Genomic DNA, 20,544 nt, shown 5'->3' on the forward strand with positions numbered 1-20,544 from the left:
CGAGACAAAAAGTCAACTACTTTTTGCCTCGGGTGCGAACCGAGGCATAAAAGGAGAGGATTTGACCTCGGTTCAGCCTTAACTGAAGTAGTAGAGTTTTTGATTTTTAAATTTTTTTTTGTAGGACTTTATGCCTCGGTTCCCCGTGAACCGAGGCAGTATGTCCCACTCTACTGCCTTGGTTGTAGCTTGAAACGAGGCAGTAGAGTCCTTCTTTAATTTCATCTGCTCCATCATCCTGAAAGCACAGTAAATTTCATCAATAAGTTGTTGATAAGAATACGAAAAAAACGTGAAGAACGAACTTAGGCAAACTAAAATACCTGCATGTCCGAGGTCCAAAGGGTGAGGTTATCACGAAGCAGTTGCATGATCAAAGTGCTATCCTTGTATGATTCCTCTCCCAGTGTATCCAATTCAGCAATCGCTTCATCAAAAGCCTAGTGTATATCAAAAGGATAAAGATTCTAGCATTAGTTCGAAATATGCCATCAAATCAGAACATCTCATAGTGTGATCGTGGAAGAAGATGGCACTACCTACAGAAAGGCAAAACTCGATAATCACTCGTCTCATCACATCACAGGCTCAGATCTGCGATCACTCTTTCTCCACGATAATGGATAATTAATTATTACCATTTATGTTGACACAGGGATGCAAGAGACCCACGGGAAGTGAGATTGGAGGCACTCCACCCAACATAAGCGCGTGTTCCTCGATTCAGCCAAGTCCACAATCTTCGTCATTCCCGAGTCTAGTGCCTTCCTACCACGCTAGTCCAACCTCTTCCTCCTTCCCCAACCTCACTCCCATTGACGCAAACCCCGATTCCTTTCTCATCCCATTCATTCGCAACATAACTTCAATCCTCGCCAACCTTCCCCCTCTCAGGATATCCAACAGCGCCCCTATCACCCCACCTATTTCCTCTCCCCGAACCTCCAAGCGCAAGGCTGACTTCGATTCCCTCTCCAACGCTTCCTTCCGCCACCCTCTTTTCGCCACCTCCGCCCCCTTCGGTCCCTCGCGCCGCCACCATGTCGCGAATTCCACCATCCCCGAGTACGACGAGTCTGACGCTTCCACCGTCGACTCTGCCTCCGGCCGTTGGGTTAGTTTTCACTGTCAGACCCCCGTCGGTCCCATTTCCCCTACTTTCAACCTCATGAAACCCGCTCTGCACCATATCGCTCCTCAGGAGGGCGTACAGTGGGGTTCCGTTGCGGAGATAGGCAAAGGAGTCTCTGATTTTGAATTCGAGAATGGCAGAGTAAAGCCTTGGGAGGGTGAGAGAATACACGAGGTGGGAATGGATGATTTGGACCTTACTCTCGGATTCGGAAAATTACAAGCCATAAACGCAAGGTTGGATAATAAATCGAATAGATCTGAATCAAGAAATCAGTAAAAAAAAAGAAATGGAAAGGGAAAAAAAGGTTGAACCTGATGTTGGAACCTGTGGTAATCGCTCTTCATCTTAAGGTAGAAGACATTAGAATCGCCGGAGGAAGCCGAGGGAATAAGGTGAGAGTTGAAGAGCTTGAGAATACCGTCACAGATGTTGGAGAGGTCAGACTCGATCTTGGATCGGTAGTCACGGATGACGGTGACGTGATCCTCGTTGTCGCGACTCTCTTCCTTCTGCTCGATCGAGGAGATGATGCGCCACGAGGCGCGATGCGCTCCGATCGCGTTCTTGTAGGCTACAGAGAGGAGATTCCTCTCTTCGACGTTGAGTTCCTCGTTGTCTGCGGCAGTGGACACCTTCTCCAATAAACTAATCGGCAGCGAAGTGGAGAGCAATGCGCCAAAGATATGGAGGCAGCGGCGGAGGGAGCAAAAACGCGAAAACGTCGTTGGAGGCAGCGAGATACACAACCGTTACCGCAACAAAAATGAAGGCATCGTGGTCGTTGGAGGCAACGGTGGGAGCAGCAATGAAGAGAGCACCGACGTCGTTGGAGGTAGCGAGATGCACCACCCTCAGTGCAATTAAATGGAGGCATCGTCTGAAGTGGTTGGAGGCAGCAAAGGAGGAAGCAACGTAGTTGTGGAGGCAGCAATGCAGGAGAAACACGCGAAGAAGGAAAACAATGGCATATGTTTTTACTGCCCTAGACCAGGCCTATTAACTCGGTTCCCAAAAACCCGAGGCAATATCCAGCCTACTGCCTCGGTTGTGTTGCCACCCGATGCCTAATCCCTTAAAAAAAATTTATTAAAAAAGCATACACCTCGGTTAGGGGGAAACTGAGGCATTATGGGAATATCGCAGAGTTATATGCTTCAGTTCACTTATATACCGAGGCAGTTACTGCTTTAGACACCAGTTAGTGGAGAACCGAGGCGTATACCTTGGCTTTTATTACAAAACTGCCACCGTCTTTTTATACGCTTCGGTTTTTACGAAACGAAAGCGTATATGGCGCGTTAAAAACTCCTTTTTTTACTAGTGTATCCTTAACAACAAACCATGATTGGAATCTATACAATATGATGAGAAAAATATTTTTCTACATGGAGATCATGAAGAAGAAATATACATGGAGGTACCACCTAGATATATAAGACAAATTAAGGCAAACACACTATGCAAACTAAAAAAGGCATGTATAAGCTAAAACAATCACCTAGATCATAATTTGGGAGATTTACCAAAGTCACGATGAATCTTCAATTTAAATAGAATTAAGGATATCACACCTTTTTTATTAAGTATTCTGATATAAGAGAAAATTTTGTTAGTCTATGTAGATGATATTATTGTGATTAATAATAATGAACATGAACAACAAAGATTGAGTCAATGTCTAGCCAGATAATTTGAAATTAAGACTTTGAGGAAATTAAAATATTTCCTATGAGTTAGAAGCTGTTCACTACAAGAAAGAGATTTTAAACAAAAGTATATTATTGATTTGTTACAAAAATAGGTAAAATGGCTTGTAAACCAGTGAGCACATCTATTGATCCAAATGTAAACTTAGAAAATTAAGAGGATGGTGTAGTGTTGATAAAGAAAATTATCAAAGTTTTGTGGAAGTATTTTTTATTTATCACTAGACTTGATATTACTTTTGTTGTGAGTTTAGTAAGTCTGTTTATGCATAAACCAAAAGAAGTCCATTTATAAGCTATGTTTATGATTGTTCAGTATTTGAAACAAACACTTGGAAGAGGAATTTTTTGTTCAAAACAAACAAGAGTGTTAGTCTTGAAGCATACATTAATGTTGATTATGCAAGTTCAGTTGTTGATAGAAAATTGACTATTGGATATTATATTTGGAAACTTGGTAATTTGGAAGAGTAAGAAAGAAAAGTATGGTAACCATGTCCTGCTAAAGAAGAATTTCGAACAATGACTTAAGGGATATGGGAGCTATTGTAGCTAAAAATTATACTAGAAAACTTAAAGATAAAATGGAACGGACCTATGAAGTAATATTATGATAACAAATATGTAACTACCATAGTCCATGATCCACTACAACATGATAGAATTTAACATATTTAAGTGGATAAACATTTTATTGAACAAAAGTTTAAGAGCAGCATGATTTGCAGACCATATATCTCTTCTCAAGGATAATTTACATATATACTTACCAAAGGTCTGACAGTAATAACTTTGAAAGAATTATATTCAAACTGAGAATAGAAATCATTTATTTGCAGCTTGAGAATGAGTCTTGAGATATTTTAGAAAATTTCTAATATTATTCTTATTTATTATAGTTGCACATGTATTTATAGCGTGTGACCTTATAGCTACAGGCTTTTCTAGTGTTTCAAGCCAAGAGGGAATGAATAATTGAAATCTGGAGTATAATTGAGAAGTCATGTAATTATAAGAATGTTAATTTCTAATTGTTGATTGTGTGTTAATTGAGAAGTTTTTTATTTTTATATTACAACATATTCACTCATATTTCTTATACCAATTATAACTAGAACTAGTACAGAATTTTTTTCCTTTATTATAAAATTATCACTGCACTAACTTTTCATGTCCGTTATAGAACCTGTATAAAAATGTTTTATTATAAAATTGTTATCAAGATCAACTTTCTATATCAATTCCAGTGATAACTAAAATAAAAAGTCTTTCAAATTTATAATATTATTACCATGTCGATCGTTATGCTGGATGGATTAGAACCAGTAATAAATCATTAGTAGTGTAGATTTTGCATTAATGTACATTTTCCTATCGTAGGACTTTGTATTATAGAAATATATTAATGTTATGAAAAACATGAACGACATACGTGTTATTTCAATCTAAAGTGGTTGAAAGTATTATTTATTATAACTTTCTGAATGGAATTTTTTTATAAAACAAAATTTCTATAAAAACAAAAAGATTATAACTTCTTTTCTTTGCGGTAGCATGCATATACACGAGAGTTGTGAAAAAATAATAGTATAATCTATAAAATCGACACCCTTGAATTTTCTTAACTAAAAGGAAATAAAAAGTTGTAAGTTAACCATTAACAGTTTCAAAAAGTTAACCCATAGGTCAAAGAAGCTGTGGCAGGTAGGAGTAAAACTTTTAGTTGGATTTTATTTGTCTTTGTACCGTACGGTTTTACGGGCACACTAGGTCGATTATCCAGGCCGACCATCAAGACCATCCATCCAGGTCAACCACTAGGCCGACCACTCAGGTCGACCACTTAGACCGACCAACCACCAGATCGATCACATGGTTAGATTATAAGTGATAATAACTCACTGAAACCATAATGCAAATTAAGGTGTGATTGAGCTGTCATTAGGTCAGAAAAAGATAAAAATCCATCATAACTAGTATAAATAAATGTATCAGGTATGACTTTAGGGATTATGCGCATTATGTGCATAACTTATTGTGATAACCGATCAATTATATTACTGGCTTGAGCATCAGAATGTCTTTGACAGGTATCCGTCCACAAGGCTTCGACAAACAAGAAGAAAAACGAACAACGTAACTTTGAGGTGGAGAATCATTAAAAAGCCCATCTGATCTTCAAAACAACTTGGATTGTTTTGAATAAGAAACTTCAACCATGAAATAGTCTCTATTATTTGCTTTACGAGTGGTGCAGATTAAAAAAAAACATTAGAAGTTAAAGAAAAACACTAAGAAAAGGAACCTTCCTGAAGAAAATGTTGTACCACTGTATTAGAAAGTGAGTTAACTAGAGATAAGGCCAAATGATAATATATAAGTGAGGTACAAACCTCACCTTACAAGCCGGTTTTGTGGGGATGAGTTAGGCATAAACTCACTTTCTAATACACTGCACTACAGATATTGGAGCAAGAGATTCTAGGAATATGTCTCACAAAAATAGGGATTTGTGCCTCATAAATTCCACACCTGTCCTACATAAAGAAAGAGCAAGGAGGGGTTAAATAATTAGTTTGATATATGCAAGTAATAGAAAATGTAAAGAGATCTCTAGCATATAAGTGTAGTGTGAAGATGATGACTCAAAATCATATGTATAATCCAAGATCACTCAAATTGAAGCTACATTAGTCCAAAATGATGACCAACTCAGCCCTTTGATTTGAGGGGTGGGGTGGGTTAGAAAATAGGACATGGGAAGGGATAAGTCCTACACAAAAACAATTGTTAAATTTTGTCAATTCTTTTATAGTAGAAATAAACATTTGAATGTGTTAGTGACAGCTTAACAACCCCTTCCCCAGTCATTATCTCCCTTTCTATTTTTCTCCTTATTTACATGTTGTGGTGCCAAATTTCAAGCGTAACGTCAAACTTTGTTTTAAATATTTCATAGGAATATAATCACATTAATTTTTTGAGCAAAACAACAACTTAAAAGTTCGTAAAAAAGTTAATAAACATGGTAAAGCTGTTCTGGCTTTTCACCGAGAAAAGGAATGACTTACCCCTCTTTGCAAGATATGATTTCCACACGCATACGCCTTAAAGTTGTTGCTTTCAACTTTAATCTGCATAAATTTCAACAAAAATGATCATTAGGAATTGGATTATAACACGGAATTTTCAGGGATGGGTTTTGATTTGACCTCAAAGTGTTGGTGAATACGGGGATCACGAGATTAAACTCGAATTATGTGCCAAAACATCTTAATTTTGAGGACACGTGGACAAATCATGAATAGGGAAATTGTGTTTCACAAGAAAATTATATTTATATTCCATCAAAATACATAACTTGAACCTTGGTGGAGCCCAAAGTATACATAAGCCACATGCTATTGAGTTCCCTTATTCCATAAGTTACTTAAAAGACTCAAAGCAATCGAGAAGAGTTCACAAGAGAAACACTCTCCCTCACTCACTCAAGTTTGGTCTTAAGAAAACTATTCCAAAAGGTCTAATTTTTATATTTTATAGTTCCCATGCACCTATAACGTAAGAAATCCTTCACCTTCTTCTCCACTTCTAAATCTCTCTTCTCTTCTCCCAATCCATAATCTCATTCACACTCACTCAAAAACAACAAAACCACACAAACGTAACATCTTTGTAGTGAAACACATCATGCTGATCAAAGGGCATCAAATTAAGGTACCAATATTGTTTCTCGTCAATTTGGTCCTTGTTTTTTTCGTTTCTTCCGTCAACGCCGTTGAATCAAGGAAACTTGATGAGACCCCCGTGCCCGCCACAAACGGCACCGAACAAAAGTGCGGTTCATGCGGCACCGTCTACCCCTCCCCGCCTCCACCGGCCATTCCACCGCCGTCGCCACCACCACCCAAGAAAACACCCACACAGTATTGCCCTCCGCCACCCCCTTCCTCCTTCATATACATAACTGGGCCTCCGGGAAACTTGTATCCGGTCGACGAGGATTTCAGCGCCGCCGCCTGCCACCGCCGGAGCTTCGCCGCCGCCTCCTTGCCACTTTTTGTTGGCATGCTTTTTACGCTTGCATTTTGGTGATTCGCTTGTGAAGAAGGTAATAACCACGACATATAGATATATCATTCAGATCATTTTAAAAACAACATCGGAAAATTTTACGGTTTATGATGTCGTTGTAGTTATGAATATCAAGATTTACATAAGGTACAGCGCAGAGAATTTTGTACTTGTACTTCGACATTAGTGCTTCACACTACGTTCTGGTCTTCTTTCTATGCCATCAATTTGTTCAATAATATCCATCTTTCTAGCAATTCTATCAAATTTTCATATCGCGTTTGTCTCATACGATTTTCTATTTTACCCGTTTTTTTATCTTAGTAAGTTACATTTTTCAAGTCATATAATTAATAAATAGTAATGTAAAACTTTATATTATAAATAAATTGTAACTCGAGATGTGAGAAAATGGTGAATAGTTAAAGTTTGATGAAAGCAATAAAAATAGAAGTCGGTGCTGAAAAAAGATTAATGTTGAATAGTTGAGAGCTAGACATAGCATTAATTATAATGAATGCAACAGATCATCCACCACCTCCACCAGCGCCACACATTCAAATTGCCGTCTAAATTATACACAAAAACTTCATTGTTGATGGGTCCACGTTCTTTGCTAATAATGATTCTTAGGTTTGGCGTAACCTATCTATATTCTATACACATGGTAAACGATGGATCGTGGAAATTATAGAACCATTAACACCGATAATTTTTTAATTTCCATTTTTCTTTTAAGTTTAATTAAAAAACTAGCTGAAAAAGGAAATGCTCCTGAACAAAATATGCAGAAACATTCACCAATGTTTTAGGTATACACTATGAAACTTATAATATAAAAAAGGTTAATATAATTAACAAGAGATAAGTGTTATAGGGGGCTAAACTGTTTAACTTAGACAAGCCACGTGTGAATGTGGAATCTGATCTTTATCATTTTGTAAGTGGACCAAAGAGAGCAGTGACATTAAAGTATAATCCGTTGGATCCTGATGTCAGAGTTCAATTCATGTTTATGAAATGAAAAGATCCATTTGTCAGTGGCTTGAAACATCAACTTCGGTTACACCAACCATACATAGAGTGGGGACCAATTAATGCTTTGATGTTTGACAAGTTTAGCCTGTGTTGTTGTAACTTTTCACTGTTTGATTCTATCTCACGCACTAAAAAAATTCCAGTACAGAAACTTTCAATGGGGCACAACTTTTAGGTTTAGGTTGCATATAAATGACAGAAGCAGATCGGTTAAGTCTACAACTTTTTTTCCTTGTCCTTGAGTTGTATTCAAAATTTCCAACTATACGTGAGTACCATTGAGTTACTGTTTTTCAATGTTTATCCTAACGAGGGGTACTTTTTCTTTGCATAACATAGGACAAAATGCCACTAAACCACACTATTCCCAAGTTTTTTACTATCTTTTACTTTATACTTCATCATCGAACCAATTAGACGTTGTCAACTTAAATACCAAACTTATATTTAATTATGTTACATAATATTGAAAAATAGCTCACAAACCTGCTAGATATTCTACTGCCAAAAATGAATAAAGGAAATGGATACCATTTAATTTTTCTACATCTATATATCCTACACCTAAACTATTTTATATTCAAATTAAAAATACAATTTTTTTAGTGTTAAGAAAATGTCTTAATGTATCATTTCCGATAAAGAAAAGATTATAACCAAGAACCTCGTAAGAACAGTTAGACAGTTGAACAATAAAAAATAACCAAAAAATAGAGAAATTTAACATTGTTCAATTAAAATATTAACTAACTTCAATTTATATTTATAGTAAAAATTTCACTAATAAAAAGATTTAGAACTTAATTCCCCGTCCTAATAGGACGGATCACGGACATTTCCCTGTGCTAATAATTCGCTCACTGTTCTTCATTATTGTGGTTAATAATAATTTGTTGACTATAATGAAAACTAGTTATTCTGAGTTTCAATTTATTTGTGATGTTTTTTCAATCATTTTTTGGATGTTAATTTTCAAGTTGGAAATATTCAGAAAAACCTCGTCACATCAACCTTAATAAATTAGTAACCACATTCTTTAGAACGAACAAATATGCGTAGTAACATGAAGAGACATCACTAAGATTAAGTGTGATTGAAACCGGTGCACCTATTCCAGGATGTAATTATTTATGGTGTTGTGGTTTCCATCATAATCCAAATGAGTTTCTTTCTTTTCTGCTTTGGAGGTTAATTATGAAACTAATAGAAAATTTGAGATTCACGACAAAGAATGCCCTTATTTTCATCTTTGACTCATTATAACTGTTGATAGAAAAAAGGGACCTTGGGATAGTTAACGTTAACATATACTAGTGCACAAAAGACCTTTAACGTCACCCTTTAAACGTTTGATCCTCGAATATCTAAGGTAAAAATGACCGGTGACATTTTTCGTAAATAAAACAATTATTTAGACGTCGGCTATTGAGGGGTCCGACGTCTAAATACTCATATACGTCGGCTCCCCCGAATAGACACCAAAACTAAACGAAAAAGTTTAAAAAAATAATGTTTTATTCTATTTAGATGTCTGTTATGGGGGAACCGACTTCTAAAGCCCTTTAGACGTCTATTATTGGGGGAATTGACGTCTAAATACACAATCCAAAAATTTTAAAAGTCATTTTTTCACTCAATTTAGACGTCTCATCCCGTCACCTCGACTTCTAAAACCATTTAAACATCTGTTATGAGGGAACCGACTTCTAAATACTCAACCCAAAAATTTAAAAAGTCACTTTTTCACTCCATTTAGACGTCTCACCCCGCCACTCCGACTTCTAAAGCCATTTAGACGTCTGTTATGGGGGAACCGACGTCTAAATACACAGCCCAAGAATTTAAAAAGTCACTTTTTGACTCTATTTAGAAGTATGATCCCGTCACTCCGACTTCTAAAGCCATTTAGACGTCGGCTATGGGGGAACCGACGTCTAAATACGTAGCCCAAGAATATAAAAAATCATTTTTTGAATCCATTTAGACGTCTGTTATGGGGGTAACCGACTTCTAAAGTCCTTTAGACATATGTTATGGGGGAACCAACTTCTAAATGTCGGTATTAAAACACCGCGAACACGAGACAGTCGTTACGCGCACTCATTGTTCATCATCTTCGTCGCGTTTTCTCTCTACGCGTTACGCTTTTCAGGTTCGTTTTCTCACTTTTGTACCGTTTTAAATTAATTTTCCTCTGATTACATCACTCTTTGATGCATTATCTTTTATTTGAACCGATTAAAATGTGTTTTCGTTGGGTTTTGGTGCAGTTATTCTCGTTTCCTTAGGCGGCGTTCTTCAGTGGCGATTTCTTGCGTTTTGCACTCCTCCAATTCCCTCCACTACGTTTTTAAAACCATCCAATAAAAAAATGTACAATACATTCTCTTCAACTAAAATATAAAGTTGTAAACTCGAATCACCATGAGTCAGGAGCAACCTCAGAGACGTCTGACCTGTATAGATCAGACGTCTATATAGACGTCTGACCTGTATGGATCGGACGTCTTTATAGACGTCTGACCTATAGTGTCCGACGTCTCATTAACGTCACCCATATAGACGTCGGACAGAGATCAGACGTTAAAAACCCAAAATAACAGACGTCTAAAGTTCTTTCTGCACTAGTGAGATAATTGCCAGAAAATTTAAAATGTTTCGTTGACACCCAAAATATTCTTTTATACTACATACACTCTAGAAAGAAAAAAATTATAAATTTATGATATATAAAGTGATAGGGTGAGGGAATAATGAAAGAAAAAAAGAATTATTCAATGAATATATATATATATATATATATATATATATATATATATATGAAATGGGAGCACTAAATCGATCAAATAGTTAATGAATAGTTGGTTGGCACTATGATGCAAATGACACTTGACAAAATAGAATGAAAACATTTGACGATTTTAATTGTTTGTATTCTGGTTATCCCAAATGTAAAACTTTTTATTTTTGTGATAACTAGATTTTTTTTTCCTCTAAGCCTGGTCTTGTCTAGTATTACGTGAAATACCAATTAGGATAATTGAGTGGAATGAAGATATCATCTTTGAACTGAAAATTTATATGAATTTATTTTTTTATTTGTTTTGGAATATGAAATTTGGGTTTTATTCTTATTCCTATTAAATAATATAGGGTTAAATATGTTTTTGGTCCCTTAACTTTCGGTAAAAATTGGAATTAGTCCCTTTTCGAAACTTTGGACTAATTTAGTCCCCAAACTTTAGAAATGTGTGAATTTAATCCTTTTAACCAAATTTTGTTAACTTTATTTGATGTTTCAAACGCATTTCTCAGTTAACATTGAAGCAAAAATGTGTCAAACGGTATAAATAACTCAAATGCTATCATGAAACGCACTTGAAACATCAAATAAACCTAACAAAATTTAGTTAAAAGGACTAAATTCACACATTTCTAAAGTTTGGGGACTAAATTAGGCCAAAGTTTTGAAGAGGAACTAATTCCAATTTTCACTAAAAGTTAAGGGACCAAAAACATATTTAACCCAATAATATATACATAGATACTCAAACATGTATCTACTTTTGCAATTTTCTAGATATTAATTAAATAATATTTTTACAAAAAATAAAATCATGACAAATGAAATAATATATTATTAATAATTTAATATAAAACTGGTACATATTTTCTTTTCTTCAAAATCAAATTTCGATGAATAAATTATTGTTACATAAATATTAAAATAAAGTATCATAATAATTTCATAGATGTCAGCTAATTATAAAAAAATAGTAAAAATTACACATAATTTTAGACTATAATCATATTCCTATGACAAAAGGGATACGCTTAAAACAACTTTCGTTAATGAAGGAACTAATTGTTATTGTGAAGTAATGTCTTTCGACCTAAAATGCAGGAGTGACATATCATAGAGTTATGGACAAGGTTTTCCCTGATCTTATTAGATATAGTGTGGAAGTATACATTGACAGTATGGTGGTAAAATAATCTTCTCTCGCACAACATGCCAAAAACTTGGCTGACGAATTTTCAGCTTTAAAGATGCATCATTTGAGACTTAATAGTAAGAAATGTGTCTTTGGAGTGGATGGGAGGAAAGTTCTTAGGTTTTATGTTGACCTAGACGGTAATAGAGGATAACTTTGAGAAGTTTTGAGTGGTGATAGAAATGAGAAGCCGAAAAAAATGTGAAAGAGGTTCAAAGCTTGATTGGAAGTTGACCACCATATCTCAATTTTTGCAAATATTATTCGGAAAAACAAAGCTCATGATAAAATTACTAAATAAGTTGATCAAGTTTTCCTTAAAAGAAACATGTCAAGCCAACTTTGATAAGATTAAAAGTGTTGAAATCTTTCTCGATATTACAAAAGTCGGATACATCTACTAGTACAAAAATACCATATAACATCAGTGTTTTTTAGCCTTTCACGTCAAATTCAAGGTCGATGTCATATCAGGAGACGTTAAATTGACGTCGAATTTAAAAAATTCGACGTTACGTTAATTAACGTCAAATTTGTCAATATATGACGTTAATCAATTTTTTTTTTAATTGATTGTGATCCTTTTTTACAACTTTACGAAGACTTGAAAAATAGAAAAACAAAAAATTTCAATTTTTGGTATTTTAAAAACAGAAAAACAATAGTTTTTGGTATTTTATAATGTACGAACTATGAACGTACAGTGTAGTATCAACAACAAACAACAACAACAACAAACAAGTTCAACCAAACAACAACAACACACAAGTTCAACCAAATAGCAACAACAAATTAGTTAAACCAAACAACAACAACAAACAAGTTCAACCAAACAACAACAACAAACAAGTTCAATCAAACAACAACAACAAACAAGTTCAATCAAACAACAACAACAAACAAGTTTAACAAATAACTTTTTCAAAACAAAAACGAAAACTAACCTTCCAAAGGTGAGTTCGTAGGAATAAAGTGTTGTCACCCATGAGAGAAAAAGCAGAAGGCGCCTATGAAGGACAAAACACGAAAATAGTCGGTCAAAATAAAAGAAAATCATATCTAAAGTAGTTAACTAACATGCATTTGTATCAAATGAAAGAAAGATTACATGTGATGGCCGTCAAAATTCGTTCGAGAAAAGTTTGAGCAGAGAAAAGGGTCTCGCGCGCTAAGATAAAGTGAATGAATTTTCAATCTCCCGCTCAAATTTTTATTGAATTCACTAACCTTTTGATGTCTAACGCTAGGGCATTCGACGTTTTATAATCTTTTGACATCTAATTCTAAGACATTTGACGTCATACGTAAATATATTATCACCTTCAAGCCAAACATTTTCACAAAATTTATCCAATAGGACGTCGAATTTCTCAATATTCGACGTCTTATAACAAATTGACGTCAAATTAAAGTTCTAAATGACGTCTAATAATTTAATTTATTTACAAAAATGCCACCAGTCATTTTTAATGTTGTCTATTTAGTGGTTGAACGTTGAATATGTGACGTTATACGCTCTTTTTGTACTAGTGATTTAAGCCTTTGCTTGTCTATATAACAGAAATCGAAGATGCCATAAATGTAGCTCTCATTCAAGAACATGATAGAGAACAACACCCAATGTCCTTTGTTAGTATAACCCTTCAGAATGTTGAAACTTGAAATCAGATGGTAGAAAAGGTAACGTTATCCCTCATTAAAATAGCTAGAAGGTTGAGGTCTTATTTTCAAAGCCATAATGTGGTAGGGCAAAATCGATTACCCAATATAGAAAATATTAGAAAATTAGGATCTAGTAGGGAGAATGTCACCATGGTTTGTAGATGTTAAACTGATATTTTGTCGCCCAAAATCAGAACAAAGTCTGGTCCCCACTAATGTAGCATAGGGATGACCAAAATATCAATCCTAGGACTCAACAAAATTAAGTTTTAGAATGTAGAATTAATTCTTGTATTATTTAGGTTTAATCATTTCGGACATTCCTATTTATGCAGGATCGTCTCAGATAGGTCCTCGTATTCTAAATGTTCTCAGTTAGATCCTTTATTGTGAAAAATTGAATCAATTTAAACCTCGCCGTTAATTAGACTGGACGGCGTTAAAAGTTTTGATGCGTGACTTAGTGACTAAGCAATGTTTAATTACGTGGCAAAGTTTATTCGCTTAGGTGGATTTTTTTTATTACTTTTAATTTTAAAAGTTGCCTTACATATTTATTTCCTTTTGATTACTTTTCATTTTAAAAGTTTATCTACCTTATATTTCTTTCCTTTTATTTACTTTTCAATTCAATCAAAACAAAACATAGAAAGCAAGAACAAAATGCAGGTCTTCTTCTTCGGACTCAACCCAAAATCAGAAACCCCAAAATCCCCAAAACGAAACACTAATGCAGGGCCTTGTGCCGCCACGAGAATGCCAACTAACAGAGACCTTCGCCGCTGGAGAGCGAACCCAGATGTCATAGAAACGCCGCGCCTATCCAACCCATCATCTCCTTCCTTGCAAAGACCACGTCATAACCAAAAGGAAGAAGAGGAGATCGACGTCCTCCTGATGCGAAACAAAACTCGAAAGAGGGAAGAAGAAATCGGTTCTTTGCAGACTTGAACCAGAACCAAAAGGAGAAGGAGAAGGGTGCCTCCCTATTCTGTCAAGCCTTTTTAAATAGGAAAGGAGAGAAAACCCTTTAATGTTAGGATTTGTACAAGGAGTAAAAAGCAAGAATTGGGAGAATTTCTGATTAGGGTTCGTCAGACTAAAAAAATGCCCCCTTGTGAAATAGGAGGTGGAAAAAGTGGGAGAAGGTCGTGGCAGTGGATGGGAAGAAGACATTGGGGGAGGCGTTGAATTCGGCAACAATGTCGAAGGTGTAGTCTCTCCTCCAACTACATCAGTGACCTCAACCTAGGATTCTTCATTATTTTGATTTTTGATATATTCCTTGATATCAGACAACACATCGTTTTGTGTGTTCGTGACCGATGGGGAACACTTCCAAAACCTTAAATTACTCTAGATAACCTTCTACTAGTTACGGAATCTGGAGTCCATGGATTTCCACTAATTGCCTCTTTTGTCATCTAGAAATGGTAAAACACAAAGAAAGAGAAAAAAGAGAGGTTGAAGTTACAAGTTACAAATTATTCAACCATACACCAAAATCAACACTATTAATTATCAAATGACGTGAAACTAAGACAATACTGATACCTCGACAAAAAAAAATAATCAATTTAAACTGTACAGTGATTTATGAAGACAAAGTATGAACGACTTTTGTGCTTGGACTTCGCATACAAAAATTTAATTCATTTTTGCACATTACGCTTTGTCAAGTTACAATTTGATGAGTGCATATTTATGCCCACATTTATGCTTTAAAATTAAATTTTTGATGAAATTCATGTGCTTGAATGATTGATTTAAAGAGGATTTGTGATGATTGGAATTGTTGGGCTTGGGAATTAAAGAGATGTAAAAAATGAGTTTTAGCGCGTAAAATATTCTTGGATGTTCTTACGTTTATTTGTGCAGTTGAAATTATAAGTTATATTGGTCCAAATGGCAATTCAAGGCCTAAAATCAGGTTTTATTTGGAAAATAATGTACAGATGGGCCAAACAGTAACCCTATTCTAAATACACCTCCTAAATTTCCCTACCCATACCCCTCCTAAGCCAAACTTCACCAGATCATGCCATGTGGCAAGCTTCCATTGGCCACGACCATATGAGTCAAAGCTGGTCAAACAGTCAAAGTCTGGTCAATTAAGGGGTTCTGTTGCAATTTTAGGAAATTCAGTTGGGGTTAAAGTGCAGATAGAGGAAATTTCAAAGCTTATGTGTAATTTTGGAAATTCAGAAAAGCTAAAAGATAAAATTCAGTTGTTGAATTAATTTAATTTGGGAACATCAACAGAAAATATCTTCTAAATAATGTTATAACTATCTAAGATATAAGATAAAAAATTCTATCAATTGAATATTCAGAGTCCAAGCCCAATCAAGCCCTATATAAAGAGACCTAGGAGAGGCAGAAAAAAAAACTTGACTTCATTCATTCATTCACCACTTCTCTCTCTCTTATTTCATCTTGTATTCAACTCCATTCATGGAGAGCTAAGCATCTAGGGCTATTCTGCTGTAATTCCATTATGGATTCTGAGGTTAGATTGAGTTAATACAATTGTTTATTTTGATTATTGATTTAAGTTGTTCTCTCTCTATGTATTTCATCTCTTTATCAAATTAAAAGCAAAGATTTTTGCATCATAATGTGTTTGAATCTACATGCATATTGATTATATGAGTTCTAGGGTTTCTAGGTTTAATTGAGAATCTACTTTGATTTAATTTAGGAACTTTCATATGATTAATTGGTTTTTACTATCAATTGAGAATGTACTTTGATTGGTAGTAATAATTTCAACTATAATCAATTGAGAATTTACTTTGATTGATTAGTTTTTAATTTGGTTAGGCGATTTAAGAATAGACATTATTAAACACAATAGGATTTGATTGAGAATGTACTTTGGTTGAATTCATTGTGAATAATCTAGAAAGGTTTTGCATTTGATTGAGAATTTACTTTGGTTAAATGCATGATCGCCCTCAAATTAATTAAGAATGTACTTTAATTAATTTGAAACTTAAATAATAATCAATTGAAATATTATCTGTGAATAACCGATGATGAATCTATCTTGGAAAAGCAGTGGAATTAGCCTATTTCATTATAATCGTTTTTAAGTTTCTTATTTGTTCTTTAAACTTTCTCCAAACATCATTTTTATTCTTGAACATTGCATTGCATTCATAAGATTCAAATATTAAAAGGCAATTCCGTATTCGTTGGGAGACGACTCAGGGTTACTTTAACCCTATCTACTTTCTTGAATACTACTTGGCAATACTGAAGTTGTCTTGAAAAGTAGTATTAATTTGATAGCTTCAACGATAGTCTATCATAGTTACTCTAGATTTTGATTTTTTTTTCCTAGATTTTGATTTTTTTTCCAGTATTTGAGGGCTGCGAGTGTGTGGGTGACGGAGAAAGAATGGAAGGCTTGACGAAGGACAAAGAATGGAAGGCTTGACAAAGGGAAGCGAGGAAGCGGAGAACGACGTAGTACCACGCCCCCCAAATTTCTTTCATTTAAAAATTACAAATCCCTCATCAATAATATTTTGTGCCACATCAAAATTACTTGCTTGGTCAGCATGCCACAACACATCAAATTTAACACTGTTCATTAAAATTAACGGTAAGGTTCCAATTAATTCAATTTTACAAAAATAATGACCTAATTGAGATGAAAAAAAATACGAGGACCTATTTGAGACGATCCTGCATAAATAGAGATGTCCAAAATGATTAAACCTATTATTTACTAACTATTACTATTAAATTGGGTGGGGACATTTAAAATGAATGAAACTAAAATAAAATAATTGAAACTAGTTTAAACTAACATTTGTTTAAAAGAATAAAGAATTTGAAATGTAATGAAAGAGAAGAAAATAACATTATCAAAACGACAACAAAACCTACTTACTACAACTTCCTACAATCTAAATAGAACTCAAACGCTAAAATGAATAAGGAAGGAAAATCATTGAAACATAAATGCATAACAGAAGTAGAACCTAAATCTAAAAGAATGCATTAACAGTCAAGAGATATTCCTAAACTAAGCATCAAATCTGAGATAAAATGTAGAACATAAAACATAAAATGAATCATCAAATCTTACTCTGAATAGAAGTAATCAAGAATAATCATGTTAATATTCTCAACTGACACTGAAATCAAATGAACAAACACCTAAACTAATGAGTAGAAACAGATTGGTTCATTAGAATCATGAATCAGAATCAAAAGCGCCAAAGTTAGTGTAGAAAAGTAGTCATTTACCACTCAGGAAGACATCTTGGACAATCATACCCACTGTGTGGTATTTAAGTTCAAATCAGAACCTAGATTGGGTAAATGTCCACTTACTATACCAAATCACAACAAGTTCAATTCCTAATTCATGTTTCTAATCATCACCAGATGCAAAACCTAATCTAAATGCAATTTAAACATGTAATATACTCTAAAACATACAAAACTCTAATCAAAAGGAAATAACATAAACAAAATACTAATTACAATGTTTTTCTTTCATTAGACTCATCTCCAAACTTGAGAAGACATCTCGGTATGTCATGCTCACTATGGAGGCATGTAATTCCCTAAGGAATTTCAACTATGTGGAGTCACAGAGTCTAAGTCAGATTTTTTTATACAACACATATCATCAAACAAAACAAAAACTTAAAGGAAAAATCAAAACAACAAAATTACCAACCATACAACACATAGAAACATCACAGAAGAAATTTTATTCACAAGAAAACAAGGATTACACGAGAATATACCGAAGAAAAAGTGATCGAGAACGCAAGAAACTCGAAGCCGAAAGCGCGATAAAACCCTAAGCTCTCACGTTCGCTCTATCTATTCCTAAGACTAAAAACGTAAACTATAAAAATATATGTCTCCGTGAAAATGTATATATTACATGGCAAAAGCAAAACCCCTTTATATAGGGTTACAGAAAAGAAAAGAGAAAAGAAATGGGAAAAAGAGATCAAAATAGGAGATGGGAACCTTGCTCGAGAAGCTTCATTCACTTCAGTCGGACGACTAACCTTCATTTGCTTTCCAGCCGTTTGATCCTCTCCACGTGGCAGCTCCGGTCATCTTCCACTTTTGTCGGTTTAGCTCCGATCATCCTCGTCGGGCAGTTCCTTTGGTCACGTGCCTTAGCCATCTCCGGGCAGCTCCTACTCTCTCAAACTCTCTTTTTCTTTTCACACAGGAGCCCTAGCTCGAGGGTTCTTCTCTTCCAAAATAGGAAAAAGTGAATTGAGTCTTCGAGACTTACTCCCAAAAGTAACAACTTATCTCTTCACCCAAAACAACGTCGTTCAACTTAGGCCTAATTACAACAGCCCAATATGAAATGTTGCAGTACATTCCAAGTGTGGCAGCAGCGGCCCACTCATCCAGACAGTAGCAGCGACCTAAGATATCTAGTATCCAGCTTATGTGTTGGCCAAAAGCTTGTGCAACAACTTCCAAATTTAATTCCAATCAGCTTCAACAGCCCATTTGTCAACTCAGCCCAATTTATAAGGGCTTATTCTGCATAAAAAAAAATCAATCCAAAATTAAAGGAAAGAAAAAGAAAATTGATCAATCAAAAAGAAAGATTTTTATCAAAATATTTTCTAAAAAAATATTAATTTCCTAATTATTTACAAACACTAAAAATTACCCTTAAAAACCTAATTTTAACTACAATTTTACAAAACTACAAATATAAAGAAAAATCCTAAAACCAGCCTAATTCTACCTAATAAGAAACTAAAATACACTAACAAAGACTTCTAAACACAAAAAAAAAAAGATGCAAAATTGAAGAGTTATCAGTAGAGTTATGGAAGTTCAACATTTGGTAGGAATAGAGGGGGCTTGTAAAGGTGTAATGCCTGGAAAACTTTACTAGTGAACTTCATATTGACATCGACTTAGAAGATGAGTGGTCGATCATACACATAGACGATTCTTCCAACCTTAAGGGAGCAGGAGCAAGGATAGTACTAGGAGGATCAAAAAGATGTTAGTAAAGAATTCGTTGCACTTTAATTTCTAAACCTCCGACAACCAGGTTGAGTTATGAAGTGTTAATACGCGACCTTACGCTTGCTGAAGAAATGAGAGTTGTAAGGATAATATGTCGAACTGATTCTAGACCTACTATCGGCCAGCTAATTGAAGAGTATCAGGTTAAGGAGGCATTGTTGCTTTAGTAGTACCATCTGATGAAAAACATGTTGGAAGGATTTGAAGGAGTTAAATTAGAACATATCCTTATGGGAGATAACATAAGAGTTAATATGCTCTCAAAGTTGGTAAGCACTAAGAAGAAAGGCATATACAAGTCCATATTACAACAAGTATTGGTATCAACATCGATTAGTACACTGAATAAGGTAATGGCGATGGATACCGAGCACTCATGGATGACACTTATCATTAAATACATGCATATCGAAGAACTACTTGAGGGAGAAGAAAAAGAACAAGCGAAGAAGGTAGTTAGGTATACATTAATTGGTGAAGCCTTGTTTAGAAAGGGATATATTTGGCCTTTGTTGAAATGCATCAACCCAGAACAACCTAATTATGTCATAAGAGAAATACGTGAAGGAATTTGTGGGTACCATTCAAGAGCGTGAACTATGGCAGTTTAGGTGTTATGAGCTAATTACTTTTGGCCTACCATGGCAGTAAATTGTGCCAAATACATGAAGAGGTGTGTACCATGCCAAAAGCATTGAAATTTGATTCATAGTAAACAATAGGATTTTCTCCATGTCTTTTTTCCCCTTAGTCATTCTTGAAGTCGATAATGGATATCATCAGACCTTTCGCTCTAAGGAAAGGTCAGGTGAACTTCTTATTAGTGGCTATAGATTATTTCACCAAGAGGATCGAGATCGGGCCCTTAATAACCATTACAGCTTAGTAGGTGCAG

General features: G+C 34.8%; 2 protein-coding genes across 2 annotated transcripts; both read left to right on the forward strand.

Annotated features, from left to right (window-relative positions):
- Nucleotides 1-495: 495 nt before the first annotated feature.
- LOC108341378 (BES1/BZR1 homolog protein 2-like) lies at nt 496-1,411 on the forward strand (the record flags this gene model as incomplete). Its single annotated transcript, XM_017579065.1, has 2 exons — nt 496-549; nt 656-1,411. Coding segments are annotated over 2 exons (810 nt in total), but the record flags the coding sequence as incomplete, so codon positions are not given.
- Nucleotides 1,412-6,254: 4,843 nt separating this feature from the next.
- Nucleotides 6,255-7,188, forward strand: LOC108342246 (chitin-binding lectin 1). Its single transcript, XM_017579991.2, has one exon. The coding sequence runs from the start codon at nt 6,532-6,534 to the stop codon at nt 6,934-6,936; it is 405 nt and encodes a 134-aa protein (XP_017435480.1). The 5' UTR covers nt 6,255-6,531; the 3' UTR covers nt 6,937-7,188.
- Nucleotides 7,189-20,544: the final 13,356 nt, after the last annotated feature.

Source organism: Vigna angularis, chromosome 1, assembly GCF_016808095.1.
Source record: "Vigna angularis cultivar LongXiaoDou No.4 chromosome 1, ASM1680809v1, whole genome shotgun sequence".
Taxonomy (NCBI): domain Eukaryota; kingdom Viridiplantae; phylum Streptophyta; class Magnoliopsida; order Fabales; family Fabaceae; genus Vigna; species Vigna angularis.